Below are 22,699 nucleotides of genomic sequence, written 5' to 3'. Positions count from 1 at the left end.
GGCAGATTGATTATATCACACTGCCACAAACCCGTCAAGGCAAGCGCTATGTGCTCACAATGGTGGAAGCAACCGCCAGACGGCTGGAAACATACCCTGTGCCCCATGCCACTGCCCGGAACACTATCCTGGGCCTTGAAAAGCAAGTCCTGTGGCGACATGGTACCCCAGAGAGAATTGAGTCGGACAACGGGACTCATTTCCGAAACAGCCTCATAGACACCTGGGCCAAAGAGCATGGTATCGAGTGGGTGTATCACATCCCCTATCACGCACCAGCCTCTGGGAAGATAGAACGATACAATGGACTGTTAAAAACTACACTGAGAGCAATGGGTGGTGGGACTTTAAAACACTGGGATACTCATTTAGCAAAAGCTACCTGGCTAGTTAACACCAGGGGATCTAACAATCGGGCTGGCCCTGCCCAATCAAAACTTCCATGTACTGTAGAAGGGGATAAAGTCCCCGTAGTGCACATGAAGAATATGCTAGGGAAGACAGTCTGGGTTAGTCCTGCCTCAGGCAAAGGCAAACCCATCCGTGGGATTGCTTTTGCCCAAGGACCTGGGTGCACTTGGTGGGTGATGCGGCAGGATGGGGAGGTCCGATGTGTACCTCATGGGGATCTGATTTTGGGCGAGAATAGCCAATGAATCAGATTGTGTGCTGTTAATTGCTAAGTAACACTGTCACTGTATGTCCTCATTGCTATAATTGCTATCAGTTGTACTACAAGTAAGGCACAGGGATGATGGGATAAGAACTGATCTCAGCAGGTGGCGCCCAGCAGTTTCCTCAAGATCTACATCTTCAGCCCACGGACTGCGTGCATGAGCCATACTGGGTGCACCAGTCACAAGCTCCGAAAAATACAGCATGCAACAGACCAGCACCACCCAGCATCTCACCTGCCCTGAGAGACTGTTCTAACAGATGGAGCCCAAAGCCGTGGATTAAAAGAACTCAACGGACACTTTGGAGGGATGGCCCATAAACTAAGGGCATTATATGTGTGTATATATATATATATATAAAACAGGGGAAAGTGGTGGCAATTCATTGGAACCTGCTGGGCATGGCATAGATGGTATGGAATAAGGGGTGGATAATGTCCTGGTTCCGGTGGGGATAGGGTTAATTTTTCCTGGTATTCCATGCCATGTGAGCCACGCCCACCCTGAGCTGCCGGGGGAGGGGGCAGGAAGTTGCTGCTTAAAAGCGGGCTGGGGCGTCCCGGGTCCGGCTGGGGAGCGGCAGTTCCATAATTGCATTTGTATATTCCCCTATCCGTGGTGGTGGTGGTGGTGGTGGTGGTGGTGGTGGTGGTGTTGTTGTTTGCCTGTTCCCTTTGCTGTCCTGTTAAACTGCCTTTGTCTCAACCCAAGAGTCTTGCCTTTTCTTACGATTCTTCCTGTATTAGGAAGGCGCGAGCGAGCGGCACGTGGTTCTTTGTTGCCGTCTGAGGCTAAACCACGACATGTTTCCGTATTGATAGACTCCCAGAGTTGAGACTTGTGTTCAGATAATTCTACCCCTCTTTTTAATGTGCAGCAATGTTAGGTTTTATTTGCTCAATGCTAAGTTTGCATGGGCTATAGATTGTACTTGCCTGTAGGCCTTCATTCACTGCATTGCCTGCAGGAGGCCTCGTTTTAAAGTTACCTAAAAAGCTCCCATACTTGAGGAAAGGCTCTTACTTTGCAGTGTGTTTCCCATAGGCCACTCCATGTGGTGTGATCTTGCCTGCTGCTGCTAATGGGGCCGTAGATAGAAACAGCTGACAGCAGAGGTTGTTTCTATTCACCAAGACTCTAATGGCTGCTCAGTCTCCTTTGTGGTCAGGCCAGCAATAGATGGAGACAATGAATGATGTACTACGCAGGTGTGTTGTCAGATCTGATCAGAGCTGGCTGATTGCCTGGAGTCTCCACTTCTTGACATTTTCATCTCTTCTGCATAATGAATGGAAGATGGATGTTTTCCTAGAGAGACTTTTTCATGGCAGCTACATCTAGTAGCTCTCAGAGGGGCATAACTGGCCTTCACAGCTGTCACAGTTGAATAGAGATGGTGTTCATTACATCCTCTCCACGTTAAGACGTCATCTTTACTGTGAAAAGCTTTGAACATTCTAATTTAGAGTAAGTGAAGGCATATTGACCAGAACTGATATCTATGTGTTAAGGCATTTGTTTTGATAAACTACAGAATGAGGGCCAGATGTCAGCTGGCTTTAATCAGCATAGCCCTACTGGAGATTCAATGTCCCAGATAGAGAACTGGCTGTGGTGAGAATACAAATACAGCATGATCAAGGGTGGAGATATGCCAAATTAAAGTGCATTGGTCTTGCCTTTTGTACTGCCAGTTTGTCTGTTAGTGCTGAGTAGAAAAGTCAGCAGTTCTAAATACTTGGCCTCAGTGTTCCTTTTGTTTGTGTTCTCTTTGCAGAGAGAGGAACAAACATCTCAAAGATGAACGTGACATATTTTTACAGGTAAACAACTATTATTTTCAAACCAAGTGTTGGGCAAACACGTATCAGAACAGCCTCAAAAGAAGGCTGTTCAGGAGACAGACTCTTGTGCTACTTAAGTCTTGCCCCATTCTTAATTTATATCATCTTTTTTCACACTTGAAAATAAGATTTTTAAATTTGCTGAACAATTTTAAGAGCTACATTTTTAGAATTATAAAATTGGAGGTATCTTGAGGGAGAGTAATATATTTTATAAGAAGCTAAAGCTGCAATCATGAGAGGATGAAATAACCTAAAAATTGAACAATCTCTTCAGTCAAGAGTAGCTCATATCCTGAAATGTTTATACAACAATACAACATCTGAGTACCTGAATCAGCACCTGAATACCTTTTGGTACCGGGTAAGAGCAGATCACATTAACTTTTTATCCAGAAGCAGAGAATAGGCCCCTAAGAAGTTCCAAAAGTACCCTGGCTTAAGGAGACTAAGGCCACTTAGTTAAACTTGTTTGTGTTCTAGTTCCTACAAGAAGCTTCTAGTATAAATTACTTTATATCTATTGACTTATTTTCATGACATTGCGCTGTTTTATTGTGGTCCCCTTAGTTTACTAAGAAGATGAATTCTTGCATTTATACCTCTAGGATTTTTTTCTACATCTTTTCTTTCATATTCATTGCATTATTTAAGCATTAGGAATGAAGGCAGTTAACCATAATGAACAACAGAAGTAAATTAGTAAAACGTATTCTGTATTTCTGCAGAAATGCAAAACAAGTATTCCAAAAGCCAGCTGGAAGCAACGATCAGGGTCTGTCATTGGGAAATACATAGAGGGCAAGATGTTGCCTAATAGGTAAGAACTTTTTTTTGTGTGTTCCCTGTTTAAGTATGATGAGACTTATAGAAAGAAGATGTCAAATGATTTCTTTCTGATACCTTTAGACTTTTCAAAGCATGTATTTCTGAAGTGTCTGTCACTATAAGATTACTGTGCTTTTTAAGAAATTTGGAAATAAAGAGGCAAATTTTCACATAAAGCAATTGTACTGTCTGCAAAGGCAAGAGACTTCCCCGTTGTGGATGAGCATATGCTGGGAGGCACAAAAGCTTGCCCATCACCCTGTGTTGATGTGTACAATGTCCATGGTAACTCCCTGAAAGAGTATACCTCCTCCCGTCTCATTGTAGAGAACAGCAGTCCTATTGTAAAGTATGGGATGTGGAACTAGTAAAACATAGAAAATTTAAATCTTAACTGTGTGGTTATAAACTTGAAATCAACAGGAACAAGATGGTGATCTCAGTGAAACTCTAGCATGTTTCCTTTGAGACAAGAGGAGCTGGAAAGAAGACTAGTATTTCACTTTGAAATATCAGCTAAGACAATGTCCTTGCAGGCACAGGGTCATGAAGTGTAAGAAGAGAAAACTTTCAGAGACACAATTTAGTAAGTTCAGTACTGAGAAGTAGAGCATAATTGGCAAAAACAATTAAGGCACAAAAAATCTTAGAAAAATTTAGGTGGGAAGGACCTCTGATTGTCTCTAGTCCAATCTCCTACTTAAATATGGACAACTTCAAAACTAGACAAGGTTGCTCAGGGCCTTGTTCAGTGGCGTTTGTGAACATCTGGGTGGAGGTCCCACAGCCTCTTTGGGTACCTGTTCCGTTGCTGCACCAGTCTCATGAAGAAATTTTGTTTCCTGTATCAAGTCAGCATTTCTTTATTGCAACTTGCATCTGTGGTCACTGCGTGCATTTAAGAAGACTCTGGATTTGTTTTATCTACACCCCGCCTCTGCTGAATCCCCACTTAGCCTTTTTTTCATCCACATCAAACAAAACCGTCTCCCTCCTACCTGCTAAAGAGAGAATTAGATTACACATAGAAAGGGTTGGGAGGCTGTTTTATTCTTCCAGAACAGAGGGAGGGAGGAAGGGAGTAGGAAATCACAGTAGAGAAACTTACTTTAGCTATTCCATGAAATTAGGCTAATCTTATGTTTTGTATTCTGGTTCAGGTTTTCCCTGTAAGTTTTTAGCTTTCTCCATGATGCGATATATCAAGCACGCTATATATATACATACACATTGTATGATAAGCCGACTTTTCAGTAGACATTGGACTGAATCTACTGTGCCTGCTGTGAGTAGTAAAAAACATGGGAGATTAAATTCAGTTACACTAGAATAAAACAGTAGGAATAAAACCAGGTCCAATATATTTTTATGATGTACTTACTTTTTTCTCTGTCTAGCCATTCATTTGAAGAAGATGATGTTTTCAGTAACTCAAAAAGAAGGAATTCTGCTGGACTGAATGGAATTCTCTCTGTAGAGCCTGATGCTGGAGCCACTGGAGGAATGTCTAAAAAATCGCATCTCCAAAGAATAATATCAATTGAGGAAGATCACCTACCCCAGCTTCTTGACAGGCTGGTTGATAAGCAGCTGAATAGATGGACTGAAGAAGATGAGAATACTTCTCCTGAGATAGAAGTGGATAAGAAAAACACAGAACGCTCACCATCATCTTCTAGAGAGCAGCCTGCAGGGAAGGAAACACTGTCAAATGTAAGGGGGCAAAAGGGACCTCACCTTGAATACCGTGTGCAGTTATAGACCCCGCAATTTAAGAAGGATGTTAAGATCCTCGAATGCGTCCAGAGGAGGGTGACAAAGCTGGTGGAAGGGCTGGAAGGCATGTCCTGTGAAAAGTGGCTAAGGACCACTGGAGTTGTCTAGTTTGGAGAAAAAGGAGGCTGATGTGTGACCTCATTGCTCTGTACAGCTTCCTGAGGAAGGGGAGTGGAGAGGGAGGTGCTGATCTCTTCTCCCTGATATCCAGTGGTAGGATGCATGGGAATGGTTTAAAGCTGTGTCAGTGGAGGTCTAGACCTGATGTTAGGAGGCATTTCTCTACTGAGACGGTGGTCAAACACTGGAAGAGGCTGCCTAGAGAGGCGGTCGATGCACCATGCCTGTCAGTGTTTATGAGACATTTGGACAATGCCCTCAATAACATGCTTTAACTTTTGGTCATCCCTGAATTGGTCAGGCAGGTGGACTAGGTGATCATTGTAGGTCCCTTCCAACTGGAACTATTCTATTCTATTCTGTTGGGCCTTGGAAAATGTGAAATGGTGTTGAAGGGTAATTCTAATTCTTAGAATCCAAAATTATTTAGTTTTCTGTTTTTACATTAAAGCATGACAAATTAAGCCATTGTGTGAAGAGGGAGATGGAAATATACTGCAGGTAAATGTTGAAGGTGCAAAGAAGGGAAACTCAACCTAAAGCAGTGGTAACTGCAGACAATGCATGTATACATACTTATGTCTGAAGCACTGTTTAGGAAAAGTGAAGTTAAGCCTTGTAATAGATGACACAAGAAGATCCACTGAAGTAGCAATTGTCTAAAAAAAGAAGCAACTCTTTTTTGAAAAGTTGGGGTGTTTTTTTCGTCAAAAAGTGACATTTTTCATATTCTCATACTTTTGAGTCAGCTTTGGTAGCTGTTAACGCTCTCTGAGAAATAATGAGAGCAAATATCTTTACTTTTTAATTATTTTTTGAGAAGACTTAATTAGTAAATGGAAATCCGTATTTTTTTTTCAGCTCTAGCTTGTGTGTGCATGTTGACAGTAAATTCACCATGCAGTAATAAGGCTTAAAACAATATGCTGGAAAGTATATTTTTTTTGAGTCTAAAGTCTTTCTTGCACTCTTACTGCTTTAGAGCTAGCTGTGCTTGTTTTCTAATTTTAGTATCATTGTTAAGTATTACTCATTTTAGATTCTTGAAGCACATATTAAAAAGATTAAAGTATAGGGAAAATAAGTATACTTGGTCATAATTATATAGTTCTTTTAGAAGAAGCAAGCATATCTTAAAAATTATTATAGGATTATGCCATGGTTACATAATAAATTCTAAGTGGTACATTTTAATAAAAAGTCTAGGGCACAGAACAGAGCTTCATCCTCTGACACGATTTAACACAATGCATACTTTTTGCTTGCTATATGACTTATTTTGTATCACGTTTTTGAAGTATGGCATCTTTGGACTTTAGGAGAGCAAAAGCCAGGTTCAGCTAGAACAGCCTGTTCTGTCTGCTCTCTTTCAGCAGTCCTGCCCTTGAAAGTACATCCTCTCAGCTGCGTAGGAATTGGGCATTCCATCAAATCTTGTTTCTTATAATTTATTTTTTTTCCGGAAACCAGTTGAGAGCAAGCAGGGAGTGGAGACAAGAAATCACAATGTATCTCCTGCCTGGTTGTTGAAAACATCTTGTTTCAGTTTCTAAAGAAGCTTCATGAGGGTAAATAAGAAGTTCATTTCCAAAGATCACTTATAACTGGGAATTCCTTTTGTTTTTTTTCCCCCCAAGAAACGTCAGTGCCTTAGCCCAGCCCTTAGTTTGGGTTGGTTTTTGCTTGTTTTTTTAGAATTTAGTTTAAAAAAACCCACAGCATAACAGTCCTTTCTGATAAACTGTCCGTGCGGCACTGAAATATGTGCATGGTCCTGCACGTTCCTCTTGGCCTACTGACTAGGCCTACCAATGACTATTTTGTTGATGGCATTCCATTGCTTAGGCCAGTGTCCAGGCTGGGTAAGTGTCTGACCACTGCCACTTTGTGTGAGTGGTGCTTCGTCTCCTTCCACACAGCTGTAGTCTGATGAATTTCTCATACAACTTTGCATTTCCTAAATTACAGCTCTTGGGATCGCCACACTTTGACCAGGAGATTTAGACATCAGAAGCGATCTTGTCACATACAGTGCTTGCACGCTGATTCCTCCTCCTGACAGCATGCCTGGGCTAGGAGGAGTGGTATTCAATTAGTAAGTGTTTTCAGGGCAGCTCTGCATATAATCCTCAACAGGAGCTGAAGAAAACTTCAGAAAAAGATAACTCCCTGCTTGCTGCATCATGAGTTCTGAGGTGTGAGTCTCAGGCCCATATCTCAACTAGACTGTCTTCTGCAGCCAGTCCTTCTCTCCCCTCATGTTTTGCTGCTCAAAGGATCTGCAGTGTAAAGGAGCGTAGTATCTAGAAATAGTTGTGCAAAGGAGGCAGAATGATTCCCTGCAGTTGTTACATATGTAGCTCACTCAGATAAGAAGTCTTGTCATTCTCTGTTTTACCCTAGGAAAATGAAGGGTCTGAGACAACCTATATTTTTCAATTCATCGCCATTTGTGTTCCTGTAGTCTACATGGCTTTGTATTACCGCATTACATGATCTCATTGCTTACTATACCGAATTCAGGCTCCTAGCTGCTGGCATTAAGCCTTCGTATTCACCATACATTCACAGTCATTTAGCTGCTAATCCTTTATGACCTACTGCATCTTTTAGGCGAGTAGGACCACTGTAAATTTTTTTTCTCCTTTTAGAAATGAACAAGTCCTTTTCCGTCCTATGGAAGGTGACTTCTGAAAGTGTCTGAGAATTTGCAGCAGTACATGAGGCCAGCAACTGCTCTTTTGTTAACAGCCAGGTAGAACATTTTTCTGAGTGGCTATGATGATGAAGCTGCAGTTAGCATAAGCAGAAATGTGATTGGGAAAACACCTGAAGGAACCATACTGGAAATTAAAGCAATATTTTCTGTCCAAAACCTCTGCCTGAGATGCAACTCCTCTCCCCTCTGTTCTTTCAATGTGAAACATCATTATACCTGCCATCTTCCACATTTGTGTTAAATTGCACAAAAGATAGGTATGTTATTTGACCTGGCTACAGTTTATATGAAGATCGCTCAAAAGACACATCTAGGGAGGACGTCTTCAGACTGCATTGTAAGCTAAAGTAAATTTATATCCCACTGCTATTCCATTATCCCATCAGCACTCGGTTGAAGCTGACTATGAAGTAGCTCATCCCTTAGTATTGTGTTCAGATGCAGTTTCAGAATCAAGTTTGATTATTAAGGTTTGCACAAAATAGAAGAGGCCAGCTAGGGCACCCCCTGCAAACCAGCTGGTGCTACAGCGTTCTTCCCTAAGCAACTCCTGAGCTACATACAGAGATCTTGGGAATAATGACCTACTTGACAGAGGATATATTCTCTCCAGCATGCACTTAGCTTAGCCTGCAGTAAACGGGATGTGTATAGGCAGAACAAATTGTTCTTTCTGCATAAAAACCTAAATGACAGAAACATAGCTGAATGTTTCCAGCCTGATTAACTGGGTCTAATTCTCTGTCTGTTTCCCCTGTGCTTCTGCCTGTAATGTTAAACAGATGAAGAAATACAGTAATTCTATGGAAGCTTTTGGCTCCACTGTAGTAGCAGAGAGAAGAATCTGGTGATAGATGGCATAAGCCAAAAAATTGTGACTTTGCTTCTGTTATCTAAGTGAAGATGTGCTGTTTCCTCTGTGTCATTGGTATAGGATGAAATGACTGAGCAGAGCTGTGTGAAGCTGTGTGGGTTTTGATTTGCAGGAATGAATATAAACTGTTTTCTTTTGGGAATTTCATGCATTTTTTCAATGCAGTCTGATGTCAAGGTTCATATTCAGTGTAATTCCAGAGCTCAGTCCAAATCACTGCATTTCAAATGATCTGGAAGGATGCATTGCAGACATTTGAAATGCTGAGTTATTTCAAGAAACAGAATATTGCTTAATGAGTAATGGAGAACATGATAGGATAAAATATCTTCTTTTTCCCATCTCAGTTAGCCTTCAAGACAAGGCAAATTGGAGAGGCAACAGCATTTATAGAACAGTTGGTGACTAATGTTTGCTTTTACTTGAAGGAGGAGAGAATAAACTCTGTCCCAGACCACTTATTCAAGATTGTTTTTGTGGGCAATTCGAGTGTTGGAAAGACTTCATTCTTAAGGCGATTTTGTGAAGATCGTTTTTTCCCAGGCACAGCTGCTACTGTAGGTAAGTTTAAGAAACATTATTACTATTATTATTTTTGTTCCAACAGTACTTAGCAGCTTCTACTGCGATCAGGCCCTCTGTTATAAAACAGAAACATACAGATGTTGTAAAAGCCATTGTCCAAAAGGAGAATAGGACGTGCAAAGTGAGTTCTCCTAAACTGGCAAGCAGATAATTGATGGAGAGGTTTCAGACTAGACTCCATACTGAAATCCTGGCAGCACTTAAATAAATCAGAAAAATCCTATTGATTTCAGTGAAGCTAGAACTTCCTTATAGATCTCACCATTCTGAAACTGATATCCTGTCCTCTGGACTGCACTGTACTAACCGTCCCACCTCCATGCCCCATCTCTATTTCTCTAAGTAACCTGATTTTGTTTTAAAGAGAAAGTAGAATATCTGAATTACGTTTGAATATTTAGCATTATACTAAGCACCAAGGAAATATGTTGGACCAGTGTTTTCAAAGCCAAACATTTCAAAGCCTATATTGTACTTATATTACCTGAAGTTGTAAACCAAACTTTCAAAAGTCAGACACATAATCAAGGTATAGAAACTTAAGTTATTGCAATGCAGTCGAGTTACTGTAAATGACCAGATTCGTTATACTTGGTCTGTATTTAGGCCTTACTTATTCTGCTGCATATATGAAATAAAACTTGTTCACAATGAAAGGTATTTAAATTAATGGATTTGTCTTGCATTTGTGGCAATCTAAGAAGATCCAGGTGAGCACTTGCTGTAGCTCCCTTGACTTATGGGGTAGATAAAGACACATGAGTTTAAATTCCTACTGATATATTGAGTGTCTAACTTCACATTGGAGTCAGGGAACATCTAAGATATAGGGATTTAAATTAATTTTGGCACTATAAGGTATTTCACCTGGCTTTCAGCTGCTGCTTTGGAAGAGAGCAGGTCTCCTGGGTGGCCTGCCAGATTGAAACAGACATTTTGAATACCAAATGGCATCTCAGATAGGTGCCTGTGAGCCAACAGATGAATTGTACCCCACCATCCTTTCCAAATCAGTCCAAAGAGAGGAGCCTAGGGACCAATTAATCTGACCCTTGATGCCTACTCCAGGGTGAGCTTAGTCATTTCATAGACTCCTAGCTCTTCATTGACTAGATCTTCATTAACTGTAATGGGAGCTTAGACACCTCTATGCAGTTGTCTACATTTAAGATTTTGGTGCTATGTCCTATCCATATTGTCTTGTAAATGGCTGATACACTTCTCTAGACTCTGGGATCTTACACAGTGTGTGTAATTGCCTGGAGCTTCCAGAGGAAAAGCACAGGAACACGTCTGAACTTTTCATCTTTTGGCTGGTGATCCAGTGTTCTTGCAAACGCAATGGCAAGAAAGTATTTGTCATAGCTTTGGTTTAGTCTTCACATCAATGAGTTTCTCAGGTGTGGACTATGGCTGGCAAGATACAGACAGTTGAAAAGTTAAGTGAACAACCTGGAGAAGAGTGTTATTGAATTTCTACAGAATAGCTCAAATTTCTTCCCTTGAGATATAAGCAATGGATATATCCTCCATCCAGATTTCTTAATTGCCCATTGAAGGAACGCGTGCACGGACGCTTCTTCATTAATGCCAGTGGTGAAAATCCCATTGATGTGGACGAAATTGCTGATGACCTACTGAGGTCCCTTTCAACCTGAATTATTCTGTGATTGTGTATGATACAGTACAGTGTGATACAAAAAATTGCAGGTTGTTATTAGGAGGAGGCAATGACTGATTAATATTTAAGACTAATTACTGTTATAAATATCCAGAAGATACTTACATCATCACGGGTTAGGAGAAGTGGGAGAGGATTATTTTAAAAGTTTAGATAAATTAATTTTTGTCTCACTTCCATTTAGCCACATAAAAATTAGGGAACTTGCCTAACAGTAGTCAGCTCATCTGCTATATTCTAAAGAGGTGATGAGACTTTCCACATATTCCATCCATTTATCTTCAGCATTTATCTTAGGTTCCACTGTCCCCTTAGTGTGGTGCCTTGTGTTTTTCCACTAACTGTAGAAGGTGCCTATGTGGCTATCTCAGACTAAACACTGAAATTTCACACAACAGAAGTTATACAGCATGAATTCCAGGCTAAATGGATTACACTGCTGGAGACTCTCAAATGGACCCTTGACTCACATGTCCTGATTTGGAAGGTTACTTATTTTACAGTTTTTACAAAATTCAACTACTCTGTTAACATGCAGTATTTTATTACTGAAGAATGTCTGGCAAATGAAAGCACTTGTTTTTCTCTGATAGTTAGAGACTATGGACATAATTTTTAATGTAGTATCTATCTTGTTCACTTTCTGGAATTGTTGCTATTTGCTGGATCAGGTTTTCAAAGATCAAACTGAGCATATAAAGAGACAACCTACCTTATATTTCTGTTATAGGTGTGGATTACAACGTGAAAACCATCACAGTAGATAATACCCAGGTAGCCCTGCAACTCTGGGACACTGCTGGCCAGGAACGGTGAGAAACATTATGTTGTGGTTTAACCCTAGTAGTCAGCTAAGCACCACACAGATGCTTGCTCACTCTGGGGATGGGGGAGAGAATCAGACGGGTGAAAGTGAGAAAACTCATTGGTTGAAATAAAGACAGCTTTAATAATCAAAAAAACCCCCACAAAACCCACCACCACCAAAAAAAAAAAACCCAAACAAACACCCAATAAAGAGGAAAAGAAACAAAACCAAGAAAACGAAGTCATGCAAAAAACCCCCAGTTGCTCACCACCAGCCACTTGACGCCCAGCCAGTCCCTGAGCAACTGCAGCCTCGGCCATCCTCTCTTCCCCCTGCACTTTTGTTGCTGAGCACAACGTCATATGGTATGGACTATCCCTTTGGTCAGCTGGGGTCAGCTGTCCTGGTTGTGTCCCCCCTCCAGCTTCTTGTGCACCCCTGCCTACTCACTCGGAGGGCAATCCAAGAAGCAGAAAATGTTGTGATGCTGTGCAAACACTATGGAGCACTAACTAAAATGGTGTGTTACTAACACTGTTTTCATCACAAATCTACAACATAGCCCCTGTACAAGCTAGTACAATGAAACTTAACTCTATCACAGTCAAAACCAGTACACATTCTAAGGTTTTGTTCCTTGAATCATCTGTTTGAAGATTAGTAAGCATGGACATAATCATGCTTCTTGGGAGAGGAACAAATATAAGAGTATTCCTAATACAGACAGTGCATTCACAGTTTAGATCCTTCCCTAGCAGGAATAATGTGCTGATTTGGTGCTAAGTATCCATTGACAAACTGCCAATCTCTAAAAGATTAAAAGTTTAGTACACGCAATTTCTTTAGAAAGAAGGCTGATTTTAAAATGTAGCTAGAATTATTTCTATATCAGAAAATACCTTAAGAGTTTAATAAAATAGGGGTTTTTTTCCACCAAAACAATCCCATTGTAGTTGAGGATCAAGTTTCTATAAGTTTTCAGTGGTAATTTCCTTCCCCATCACCTCACCTATTGTGTAGTTTTCTATTACTAAAAGCAAGGATGATAACAGTGATCTGTTTTCTACAAGAAGCTTGGGAAAAGAGCTCCAAACAAAAATCTAGCTAGCTTTAGGCTGAACACTTTGTCAGGGGGAATTTTTTGCACTAAGTTTAAAATAAACGAGGATGTCAGAAGGTGAGATATGCAGCTGATTATCCAGACTAACCCAGAATCAATTAAAGAAGGCAGAGGGAACTTTTCCAAACACTTTTTTTCAAAAATTATTTTTTTGCAAATAATTTATTTGCTGTTGCAGTAATTTGTGGTAGTATTGTCTTCTGTGAATCTTCTGCTGAACGTGAAAAGCAGTCTGATGATTCAGGAACAACGGGATTGCCTACTACAAGTCATAATAAGCCTCACCTTTCAAACAGGATCTGCAGTGAAGATCAGTATTACAGCTTCTCCCTTGTCTAGTTTATGGAATTTTAGAATACGTATGTAAACCAAATTAACAAGGGTTTAATCCTCACTAAGACTCAATAATTAGAAGAAACCGTATGGCAACATCTTCCTTTGCAGGGGTGGCAGGGGGAAATTGCTATGAAATTTTACTTATATTGTTGGTTTGCTGCTTCTGTTGGAGAGACCTATAAACAGGTTCTTACTTGTAGGTACCGAAGTATTACCAAGCAGTTTTTCAGAAAAGCTGATGGTGTAATTGTGATGTATGATATAACAGCAAAAGACACATTCACAGCTGTCAAGCAGTGGCTGATAAGCATCGAGGTAACATGACATAACTTTGTATCTAAACTCTGGTGTCATTATTTTCTGCCGCCTTCTGGACAGGGAGTGTTAGCAGGACAAAGCACAGACAGCAGCATGTTTCTTGTGTTGTCACAATTACATGTTTGTTCGTGATTTTGGTCTGCTGTTTCCAGTAAAGCTGTTTTTAGAATCTCCGTGTCTATGAAAACAACCACAGCTCCAGGGTTTTCAGGACTTAAAATGAGTGGTGGGAAAAGCCCAGCATGGAGTCCTGTGATTTCTTGTAAAGGTTATCTAGCTGAGTGGATCACCACTAGCACTGGGAGGTGATTTGGATCAGTGATGATGGTCTGATGATCACTGATCATCACTAGCAGTTTAACAACGAAGTGTGTAGCTTACAGGAAATTGACTGTGTTGTGAAGATAAGCCATAAGCTTACGGCTATAGTATCTACATTAGTGCTATAAAATTGTCTTGTGGTACACAGTTCAGTTTCCTGGGGATCATCCTTTCAATTACATGAAAACAAAATCATAGCCCATGCTACCGAGTGGCTTCAATTAATTAAAAACTCTCTTCTTTTCTCTTGGTGTGTATATTTCTCTTTTAGCTCATAGACAAGGTATTGAGAGTGCAAGCAGCTGAATTTGCTTGTGGTCAAAAGAAAAAATAAAAATAAAACTGAGGCTGCTGCCATAAAGGATTGAGTCACTAGAGGGAACAAAGTGTGACTTCCTGTTTGCTGACTATTGCAGAGTATTGCTGCTGAAAAAGTAGTGGACAAATTGGTATGCGAAGATCACTTAGTCTGATTTTATTGGGCACGTGTTGTAGTATAATACACTGTTTTCCGTAACGGCCAATAGATGACTCTGCAATTTGAAATTAGGACTCATTCATTCAAATGTTTCCAAACAGGCATAGTTATTCCTCATCTGAGCAGCTCTACTGAAGTAATAGTAGCATGCATTTTGTAAGAACAGGCCTTTATTAAATATATGATCTTAACAAATCAGTGATTGTTATAATTCAGTATGGTAAAGGCTAGAAGAGAATGCCAGGTTTTGATCCAGAAAAAACAAATATTGTGGTCAAAGTCTTTTTCCATACTGTAATGGTTTACTCATCTTTACTGACTAATTTTGTTTACTACAAAGTATTGCTAAGTTAAAGACAGAAGGCCAAGCCCATTTATTGCTACAGCATTCATCCCACTTTATGAATGTACTCATTGTGATAATTCTAATCATTTTCAGAACAAATTTTCATTCATGCCTATTGGGGCATGAATTTTTGGGGCCTATTCTGTGTATCTCTCCACTACTTTATGTGATTTATTCAGCATAACTGTACCCAGATGTTGTCATTATTTTCCTATAATTAGAAAAGCATACATAATTAGAAAAGCAGTGGCTATAAACACACAATGTCAGAGCCTGTGTAGCATGGTAGTTTTCTCTCTTCCATTTTAATATAGAGTCTGATGAGATTCTGTGCTTTTATTTAAAAAAATGCCAAGGTAGTGCAATCTCTAGCATTCTGTCTTTTTCATGTCTTTTATCCAACTTTGATTCCTGACATGTTTGTAAGTAAAGCGGCATGTATCTTGCTCATATGTGATGTCTTAACTGTCTTCTTGTAGTGTGACATTTGTTAGTTTTTATCCTCCTGATCTGTGGTTTTCTTAATACAATGCCTCAGTTGATATTTATTCTTTGTTCTGCAGGAGACAACTGGGAAGAACATACCCGTGCTTTTGTTGGGTAATAAAACTGATAATGAGAAAGAACGTGAGGTCCCTATGGGAATGGGAGAGCATCTTGCTAAGGTACTGTACTTAGAGGGGAACCCCTTACAAAACTTGAAGGTGAAGGGTTTAAAAAGGAGTCTGACTATGTCTAAATTCATAGAAACACAGATTGATTTTAATCAGACAAGTATTTTTAAGGATTAGGAACCCCCTCACACTCATCAGTTCAGCTCTCAGTGATGCAAGTGCTGGTAATTACAGTAGTTATGAAACTGTCTAGATAAAAAAAAAAAAAAAAAAACAAAAAACAAACCAAAAACCAAAAAGTGAGTGGTGTAAAAGATATTTGAGAATTCACTCTCATTGTCTCTCTTTCTCCCCTCTTTCTCTTTTTCTTTGTTCTCTCTTTCTCTATTTGTTTCCTCACTTTTTTTCTCTCTCTTTTTTCTCTCTTGGCTCTGTGGATGGATTCTTAACAGAGAACTAATTTGGGGATCTTTTCCCCCTCCTACCTCCGGTAAATCCACAGAAGGCCATCTGTTACTCCTATGGTAGGAGTAGAAAACATGTTTACTTTTAGTAACTTTCCATCAAGGAGCTAAAATAAGTGAGAGTTAACATTCTGCATCTACCAGAGCACTGGTGATCCATTGGCCATAATTTAAGCATTAAGGACTGCAAATAGCAAATACTTCTTTATATTCCTGTGTACCATGCCCATCATTTTTTTCTTTTTAATCTCTCTATACAATGCATATAATTTGAACACCAATGCCTCCAGAATATTCATTTATTTAGAAATAAGTCATCCCAGTATTCCTGAGAAATTAACTGAGTTGGTAGGAATTTACCTAAATTAAACAATGTGCTGAATTTCATGTATGTACTTGTTTCTCCTTTGAAAATAGATTTACAGCTCTGCTTGCTGATAACAAAAAAGGATATTTTCAAAATTTGATATACATCTGAATTGTTGTTCGTTTATAGGAAAGACTGCTGCTAGGCACCTCTCTAACTGAAAGAGTTAGGGCCTTTTACATGGCCCTTTTAGGGCCATACAGCCTTTTACAGGCATACCTCTGTATTCAGGTTTGTGTCCATTATTTTGCTTTTGCAGGGGAGCACTATCAGTCTTGAACTTCATCCCTCAAAGGTTCTCCCTTTAGGAAATTTGCTTTATTTTCTTCTACGGCTGGAAATGCAGATAGTTTTGAGACTGTGGAGGATGGACTCCAGGGTGTACCACTGAATCCTTCTGTGAAAAAACAAATGATGCATAAATGCTAAATGGACAGAGTAGATGTCTTACGTATCATTTAGCTCTCTTAAAATATTGTACTAGTAAAAGAAAGATGAATCATTCTAATATATAGAACTCACAGCCCACCAGGCCATGAGTCCTGACATGTCATGCAAGAAAATAAACTGGTTTGCATAAATAAAAGAAAGCTGTCAAATTAAAGATGGTTATAATCAAATTAATGGATCTGAATAACAAACATTTGAATGTTTGTGAGTGCTGCCTGAGGTAGCTAAGGGAAGGAATGATTCATGACAATGGATTAGTTGAAAAGCACCATGGATATAATTGAATTATAACAATTTGCTTCCTGAGCTAATAATAACCATGAATTTTAATGAAATATCAATTCTTGCTAAATAGCCATGTTATTCCTATGAAACCACATACCACTGTCATTATTAGTGAATGAAATTTCAATTACTTATTTAGTGAATAATCCCATTAATTACTCACAGAAGACCCAAAATACACGGGACTAGACACTGAGCTGATACAAATACACTCAGCTGATACAGCTGATACTTCACAAAGCCCTATTTGGTTAAGAACAGCCCTGAACCTGCTCTCATGCAGACAATGAACCAGATTAGCCTGTTGACCCTGAAGTCCAACAGTTTTTATGGACAGTTTCAAGGCCTCATAGGATGGGATCATTTTTTCCTGTTTTTTTCTACAGTCAGAATGGAATGTGTACTTTCATAGGGCATTCCAGCCCAGCTATATTAACTCTTGCTTTGCTTGAGTCCCACATCTTACAAGTCAGTGTACTACAAGGTTGGTCAGAAACCCAAGGGCTCCCATTATAATGCACGTGTCACAAAACGTCTTTGCAAAGCAGGCAGTACAGTTCATTATTAAAAGGAAGAATGACAGCCTGAAGGGAGTCCTTTCAGCTCCTTATCATTTGAGAAGGCTAGTAGTTGCCGAGTGTGTGTGATATCTGGGGAAAGGGGGAATAGAATGTGGATAGTGATTCTGGAAGGCATCATAGGGAACAACAAGGCTGTGATGAAGCTGATCTGTAGTTGGATGAATTGAAGAGTGAATATCATAATGGTAATGAGAATTTTGCAGTATTGACTTTGCAGGGAGAAACAGCAGACACAAACCAAAATGTTCACAAGAATGGCCTGATAGAAAACATCTAAAACTCTCTTCATAGAGCTACTGGAAGTATAAAGAAAAAGACAGAGAAAGAAAAAAGGAGGGAGGGGAGGGGAGGGACGAGGCAGTCTGTCTGACTTTTTTCATAGAGGATCCACAAGGAAAACTCCATTTAGCAAATTTCTCTTTAGCCTAGCTTGATCCACTGATCAAGAGTTTATATGAGCACAACAATACAGAGAGTATTCGGATCATACTGTGAGCATGCAGGAACAGCAAATGTTCTATTTGGGTGGATTAGTGTAACCACTGCCAATTATTTAAATAAAATGGCTTATGAAATAGTGCTGAGCAGCATATATCATATGAGGCATTTGGGCAGCATGATTTTGTTTTGGCCCTGCACAAAATTCCTGAATGATCTTAAATGGGTCAATAAATCCTTCTCTATCTCTGTTGCTCAACTATAAAATAAGATAATAATGCCTTTGTCTGCCTTGACTTTGCAGACTATGTATGCTTCATGGGATGAGGACTTACTGTGTGTTCATGCAGTGTCTCCTTTATCAACCTGTCACTACCATGGTTATACAAATACTACTAATGAGGGAGCTATTCTCAGAGTGATACTACTTTACAGGACAGAAAATGCCCAGCTCCCTCTGCTAATTATTCATTTTCCTTCCTATTCTTTAGGTGTCTACTGATTTGTATGTAACTTTTTAAAATGAAGTAATTGCCAGTGGTCTTCATGTTCTATAGCTAAATCCTGGATGGAGATGGGTGGCATTTCCTGTTTTTTTAATTATATGTGTCCCGCCTTCTGCTACTTTGTTCTCATTGTGTAGTCTATCAATTAAAGTTTTCCTCCCTGATTCAAAGGAATGACACTTGGTATTTCCAGGCTAACTCATCCGCCAGAGAAGGACCTGTTTGCCAGACTGACAGAAATAAGCAATTAATATCAATTGAGTTTAAATTGTTATCTTTCACCAATAAGAATTTGTCCTATCCCTGGAATTTGTTGGAAAATCCATTCAGATTTGTGCCAGCATAAATAATGTTATCACGGAGAATTTGCCTCTAGTGAAATTCTGTTGTATGTGGGGAAGATTTAGGAGTAGTATCACTCTTTGCTTGGCTGACATAAAGTAACTAGATGCTGACCACAGTAGGTTTTCTGTTAGAGTTCTGATCAGCTGACCAGAAAAAAGGAGTGTACATTTTATTTCAAACTTCTGTTCGCAGAGCTAGTGAGAAATTTGAGCTGGTCAAAATTTATCTTTAAATTTTTCTAAGAAAAACAAGAGAATCACAGGGTTACATAATTGTAAATACTATATATAATACTGTTTTGTTTTTTTTTTAAAAAAAAAACAATAAAATATCCCTCCAACAGTAACATTGCCTGATTTCTTCCCTTCTCTTCTACTCTGTGCTTATCTGGCCACCCAGAAATTACTACAAGTGGTTCAATCCTGATGTTCAGTAGAACAAACCATATAAGCATTTACAACATATGCAAAACTGACATTTGATAATACTGAAGTATTTTTTAGACCTGCTAAAATAAACTACCATATTTATGAAACTTGTTTTCTCCACTTATTGTCTTTGAAATTTGATGAAGGTGATAAAAATTTCAAAAAGCTGTGCAATTTTGGAAGCATGGTATATTTAAAAAAAACCAAAAAAACAAACAAACAAAAAACACCACAAAAACCCCCACAACAACCAAACAAACCCAAACCAAAACTGAAATACCTGAAATAAAAGGTCCCTGAAATGGGACCTTTTGAAAACTGAGTTGTAAGTGTCACATGAAGGGTGGTTAAATAAGTACAAATGCAGTAACCACAGTTAATAGCAAACAAATGAAAATATGCAGACATGTGATTGTCATTTCCTAAACTACTAATTTAATTATTTGAATTTTAAGCTATGGTTATAAATAACAATAAGACACAAAGGAAAGTGGAAAGTGAATATAAAGTTGAAATCTGTATGGGTAAAAGGGCAAGTGGTAATACCATAGAGGCAATGTAGGTGAGCTTCAATGTAATATCTTGTGAAAGTAGTCAGATGTCTATTTTGGAGAGAATAACACGTCGTTTCCTCTCAAACTTCCTTTGCCATCATAGCTGCCAGGTCAGGCTTTTCTGCAGATGATCTCTTGCATTTATTATGATAAGGCTTCAGCTGAAGTGCTGACAATATTTCCAGGGCTTGATCATTTATCCATTTTTCTTAATTGCAAAGTTCTCAGGGGCTACAAAACCAAAGGTGCAGGCTGACTGCGAAAGAAGATGCAGAAAAATTTCACAAGTACAAAAAAAAAATGAAATAGCATTAAATTATTGGGTTTTGCTGAGGCTTTTAACTGGTCACTTGCTGGAAAACATTTGTCTCAAACTGTTGAATACAGAAACGCTGCTGCTGAAGCTTTCCAAGATTAAAAAAAAAAAAAAAGTCACTGGAATTATTTTCACCCGCTTTCTCAAGAAATTAGTGATGTACTAATTGTCTCATCATCACAAGGAAAGTTCAGAAGACTTCAGTACCTTATAAGGCATTTAAGCCTTTGAGAGATCAAGCTCTTCTAGCAAAAGCCCCTGTATAGAACAAATGTCTGTTAAGAAAGGCATATAGCCGTTGTTCTGGAGGCACACTTGGACTTCTTTTGTTGCTATTTACTGTTAGCTCTAGAATTAAATCCTAATTTTTCCTAAGATGATCTATTTCTTTATTTGCATATTTCAGTGTATCTGTGTTGCTTTTTTTAAAGCTGGAGTGAGATATTGTGCAAAATTAATTGAAATGGTCTTTCTGTTTAATTCTAGGATTACAATTTAATTTTCTATGAATGCAGTGCATACTCTGGGTACAATACCAAAAAGTCTGTGCTTCACTTAGCTAGGTAAGAAGAAAAGACAATCTATGACTTCTGTATGTGCCTGACATCGCTGTCACTGATGACAGAGTGAATTCCATTTGTTAAATTAGTTTGATGGGAACTTAGCGTGATGAAATATTTGTTCCTTTTAAACTGGTCTGTAGCTTGACCCTGTTGCTCCAAATGAGCAGTTGCTCAGGTTCATAGAGTCCTGTGTAAGCTAGTAAAGCTCTGTATAGACCCAGAAACACCAGGACTGTTGCTAGGAAAGCTGAGGGCCTGGGATGTTATGATAGTTCTTGCAGGAAGTTCTTGGAGGTTTGGAGAAATATGCTTGGAAATGGATGCTGCTGAGTCCTTGCAGCAGAACATTTAGATGTGCTTCTTTCTTCCCTTTGCGTCGTTACAGCTCAAATTCTGCTGTCTGCCCGGGGGCTGCGAGAAAGGGAGAGGTGGATTTTTTAAGTTACATAAAAACTAGGGGTAAAAATACAGGTAAATCTGTCCCCTCTGAACTACTTACAGAGGTGGAAACACTGGTAATGAATTAGCAGATATTGTTGCTATAGTTAGTGCGATTTTGAGAATGTATTAGGTGTTTGATAAATGTCTAGGTACCAAGATGCGGTTTTGTTTTGCTCCAGCCTCAAAAATAACAAATGAAAGTCACTGTTTTTAGTCTCTGTAATAAACAATAAATGTTAGCAATCGGCACCAACTACATTTTTATAACTGAATGAACAAAGGTGGTTTTGTGATGGAGCCACCATAATTGTACTTTTTTTGTTTATTTTTTAGTTCCTAAAGTTCTGTCATTTTCTGTTAATCTCTGGACAATTTTATAGGTGTTGAGAAAATGTTTTTTGTCTTATGGACATTATTAACATTTTTTTTTTCCCAAAACTGTTGTTTTTTTCTCCAGGATTTTGAAGGAACACGAAAATAAATTGAAAGAGGAAACCATTGAACTTCAATCTGATATGAATAAAAAGTCTTGCTGTATCAGGACATAAAATGCTGGGACATGTTTAGACAAATGTCACATGTTTATATGACACTACATGGCACCATCAGATTTACATTGTCTTCCAAATATTTCTTCTGCTGTGTTCTGGGTATAGGTGTAAGTGAACCTTAAAATCCTTGTATGCTGTGATCTTCACTTTTGCAAATATTGTATTTAGTTAATTGACAATGTATTTGGTGCAGTAACAGTCTTATTTTGTTTGATGCCTAACACCACTGAATCCTTCTTTGTGATCAGACTTGTAGAAGCTGGCACATTATTAGTAATGAGAAAAAATTTTATAGGAAGAAAACTACTTGGAATGTGAAGTAAATTCTTACTGGTGTGGATGACCTATCTTCTGAATACTTCTGTTTATCTCAGTGCTCTTTAGGTCCTGATATTGTACTGAACTTTGTGACAGTTTTTTAAAAATTGAAATAGGTAGCTGGTTGGTTGTTTAAAACCAACAGACCAGCAATTGCAAAGTATAAGGTGATTATTTTAAAGCTTAGTGGAAATGTACATGAACAAAGGATTGAAGAACTATAAAGATTTTCATAAGTAGCATTAACTCATATATACTTTACATTGTTGCATATAGGTCTTTGGTAAGAAACCCCTTCTCCCACTTAGATGTGATGAATTAGGTATGATTAGACAGGTCACTGAGATACCATAGAGGCTTGCTGATCTGCTGCCAAATAAGCTGGCACGTTTCCACGATGAGGTGGTGCTATGCAAATATCTCAAAGGAATTGGCTGGATGTCCTCACTTAAAAAGTTGTGGTCAACGGCTCGATGTACAAGTGGCAACCAGTGATGACTGGTGTTCCTCAGGAGCTGGAACTGGGACTAGTGCTGTTTAACATCTTTGTCAGTGACATGGACAGTGGGATTGAGTGCACCTTCAGCAAGTTTGCTGGCAGCACAAAGTCATGTGGTATGGTTCACATGCTGGAGGGAAGGGATGCC

General features: G+C 39.0%; 1 protein-coding gene across 2 annotated transcripts in view; it reads left to right on the top strand.

The window, feature by feature from the left end:
* CRACR2A (calcium release activated channel regulator 2A) overlaps window positions 1–22,080 on the top strand; it is a 69,969-nt gene extending 47,889 nt beyond the window's left edge. For both annotated transcript variants that reach the window (XM_074588190.1, XM_074588201.1), the window contains exons 10-18: window positions 2,455–2,500; window positions 3,250–3,341; window positions 4,747–5,062; window positions 9,267–9,399; window positions 11,835–11,916; window positions 13,569–13,683; window positions 15,395–15,496; window positions 20,666–20,742; window positions 21,641–22,080. In XM_074588190.1, coding sequence (XP_074444291.1) covers window positions 2,455–2,500; window positions 3,250–3,341; window positions 4,747–5,062; window positions 9,267–9,399; window positions 11,835–11,916; window positions 13,569–13,683; window positions 15,395–15,496; window positions 20,666–20,742; window positions 21,641–21,731 — 1,054 coding nt within the window. In that variant the 3' untranslated portion in view covers window positions 21,732–22,080. The remainder of the gene's footprint in view (window positions 1–2,454; window positions 2,501–3,249; window positions 3,342–4,746; window positions 5,063–9,266; window positions 9,400–11,834; window positions 11,917–13,568; window positions 13,684–15,394; window positions 15,497–20,665; window positions 20,743–21,640) is intronic.
* Window positions 22,081–22,699: the final 619 nt, after the last annotated feature.

This window comes from Larus michahellis, chromosome 1 (assembly GCF_964199755.1).
Source record: "Larus michahellis chromosome 1, bLarMic1.1, whole genome shotgun sequence".
Classification (NCBI taxonomy): domain Eukaryota; kingdom Metazoa; phylum Chordata; class Aves; order Charadriiformes; family Laridae; genus Larus; species Larus michahellis.
This window is presented reverse-complemented; position numbering and strand designations above follow the sequence as displayed.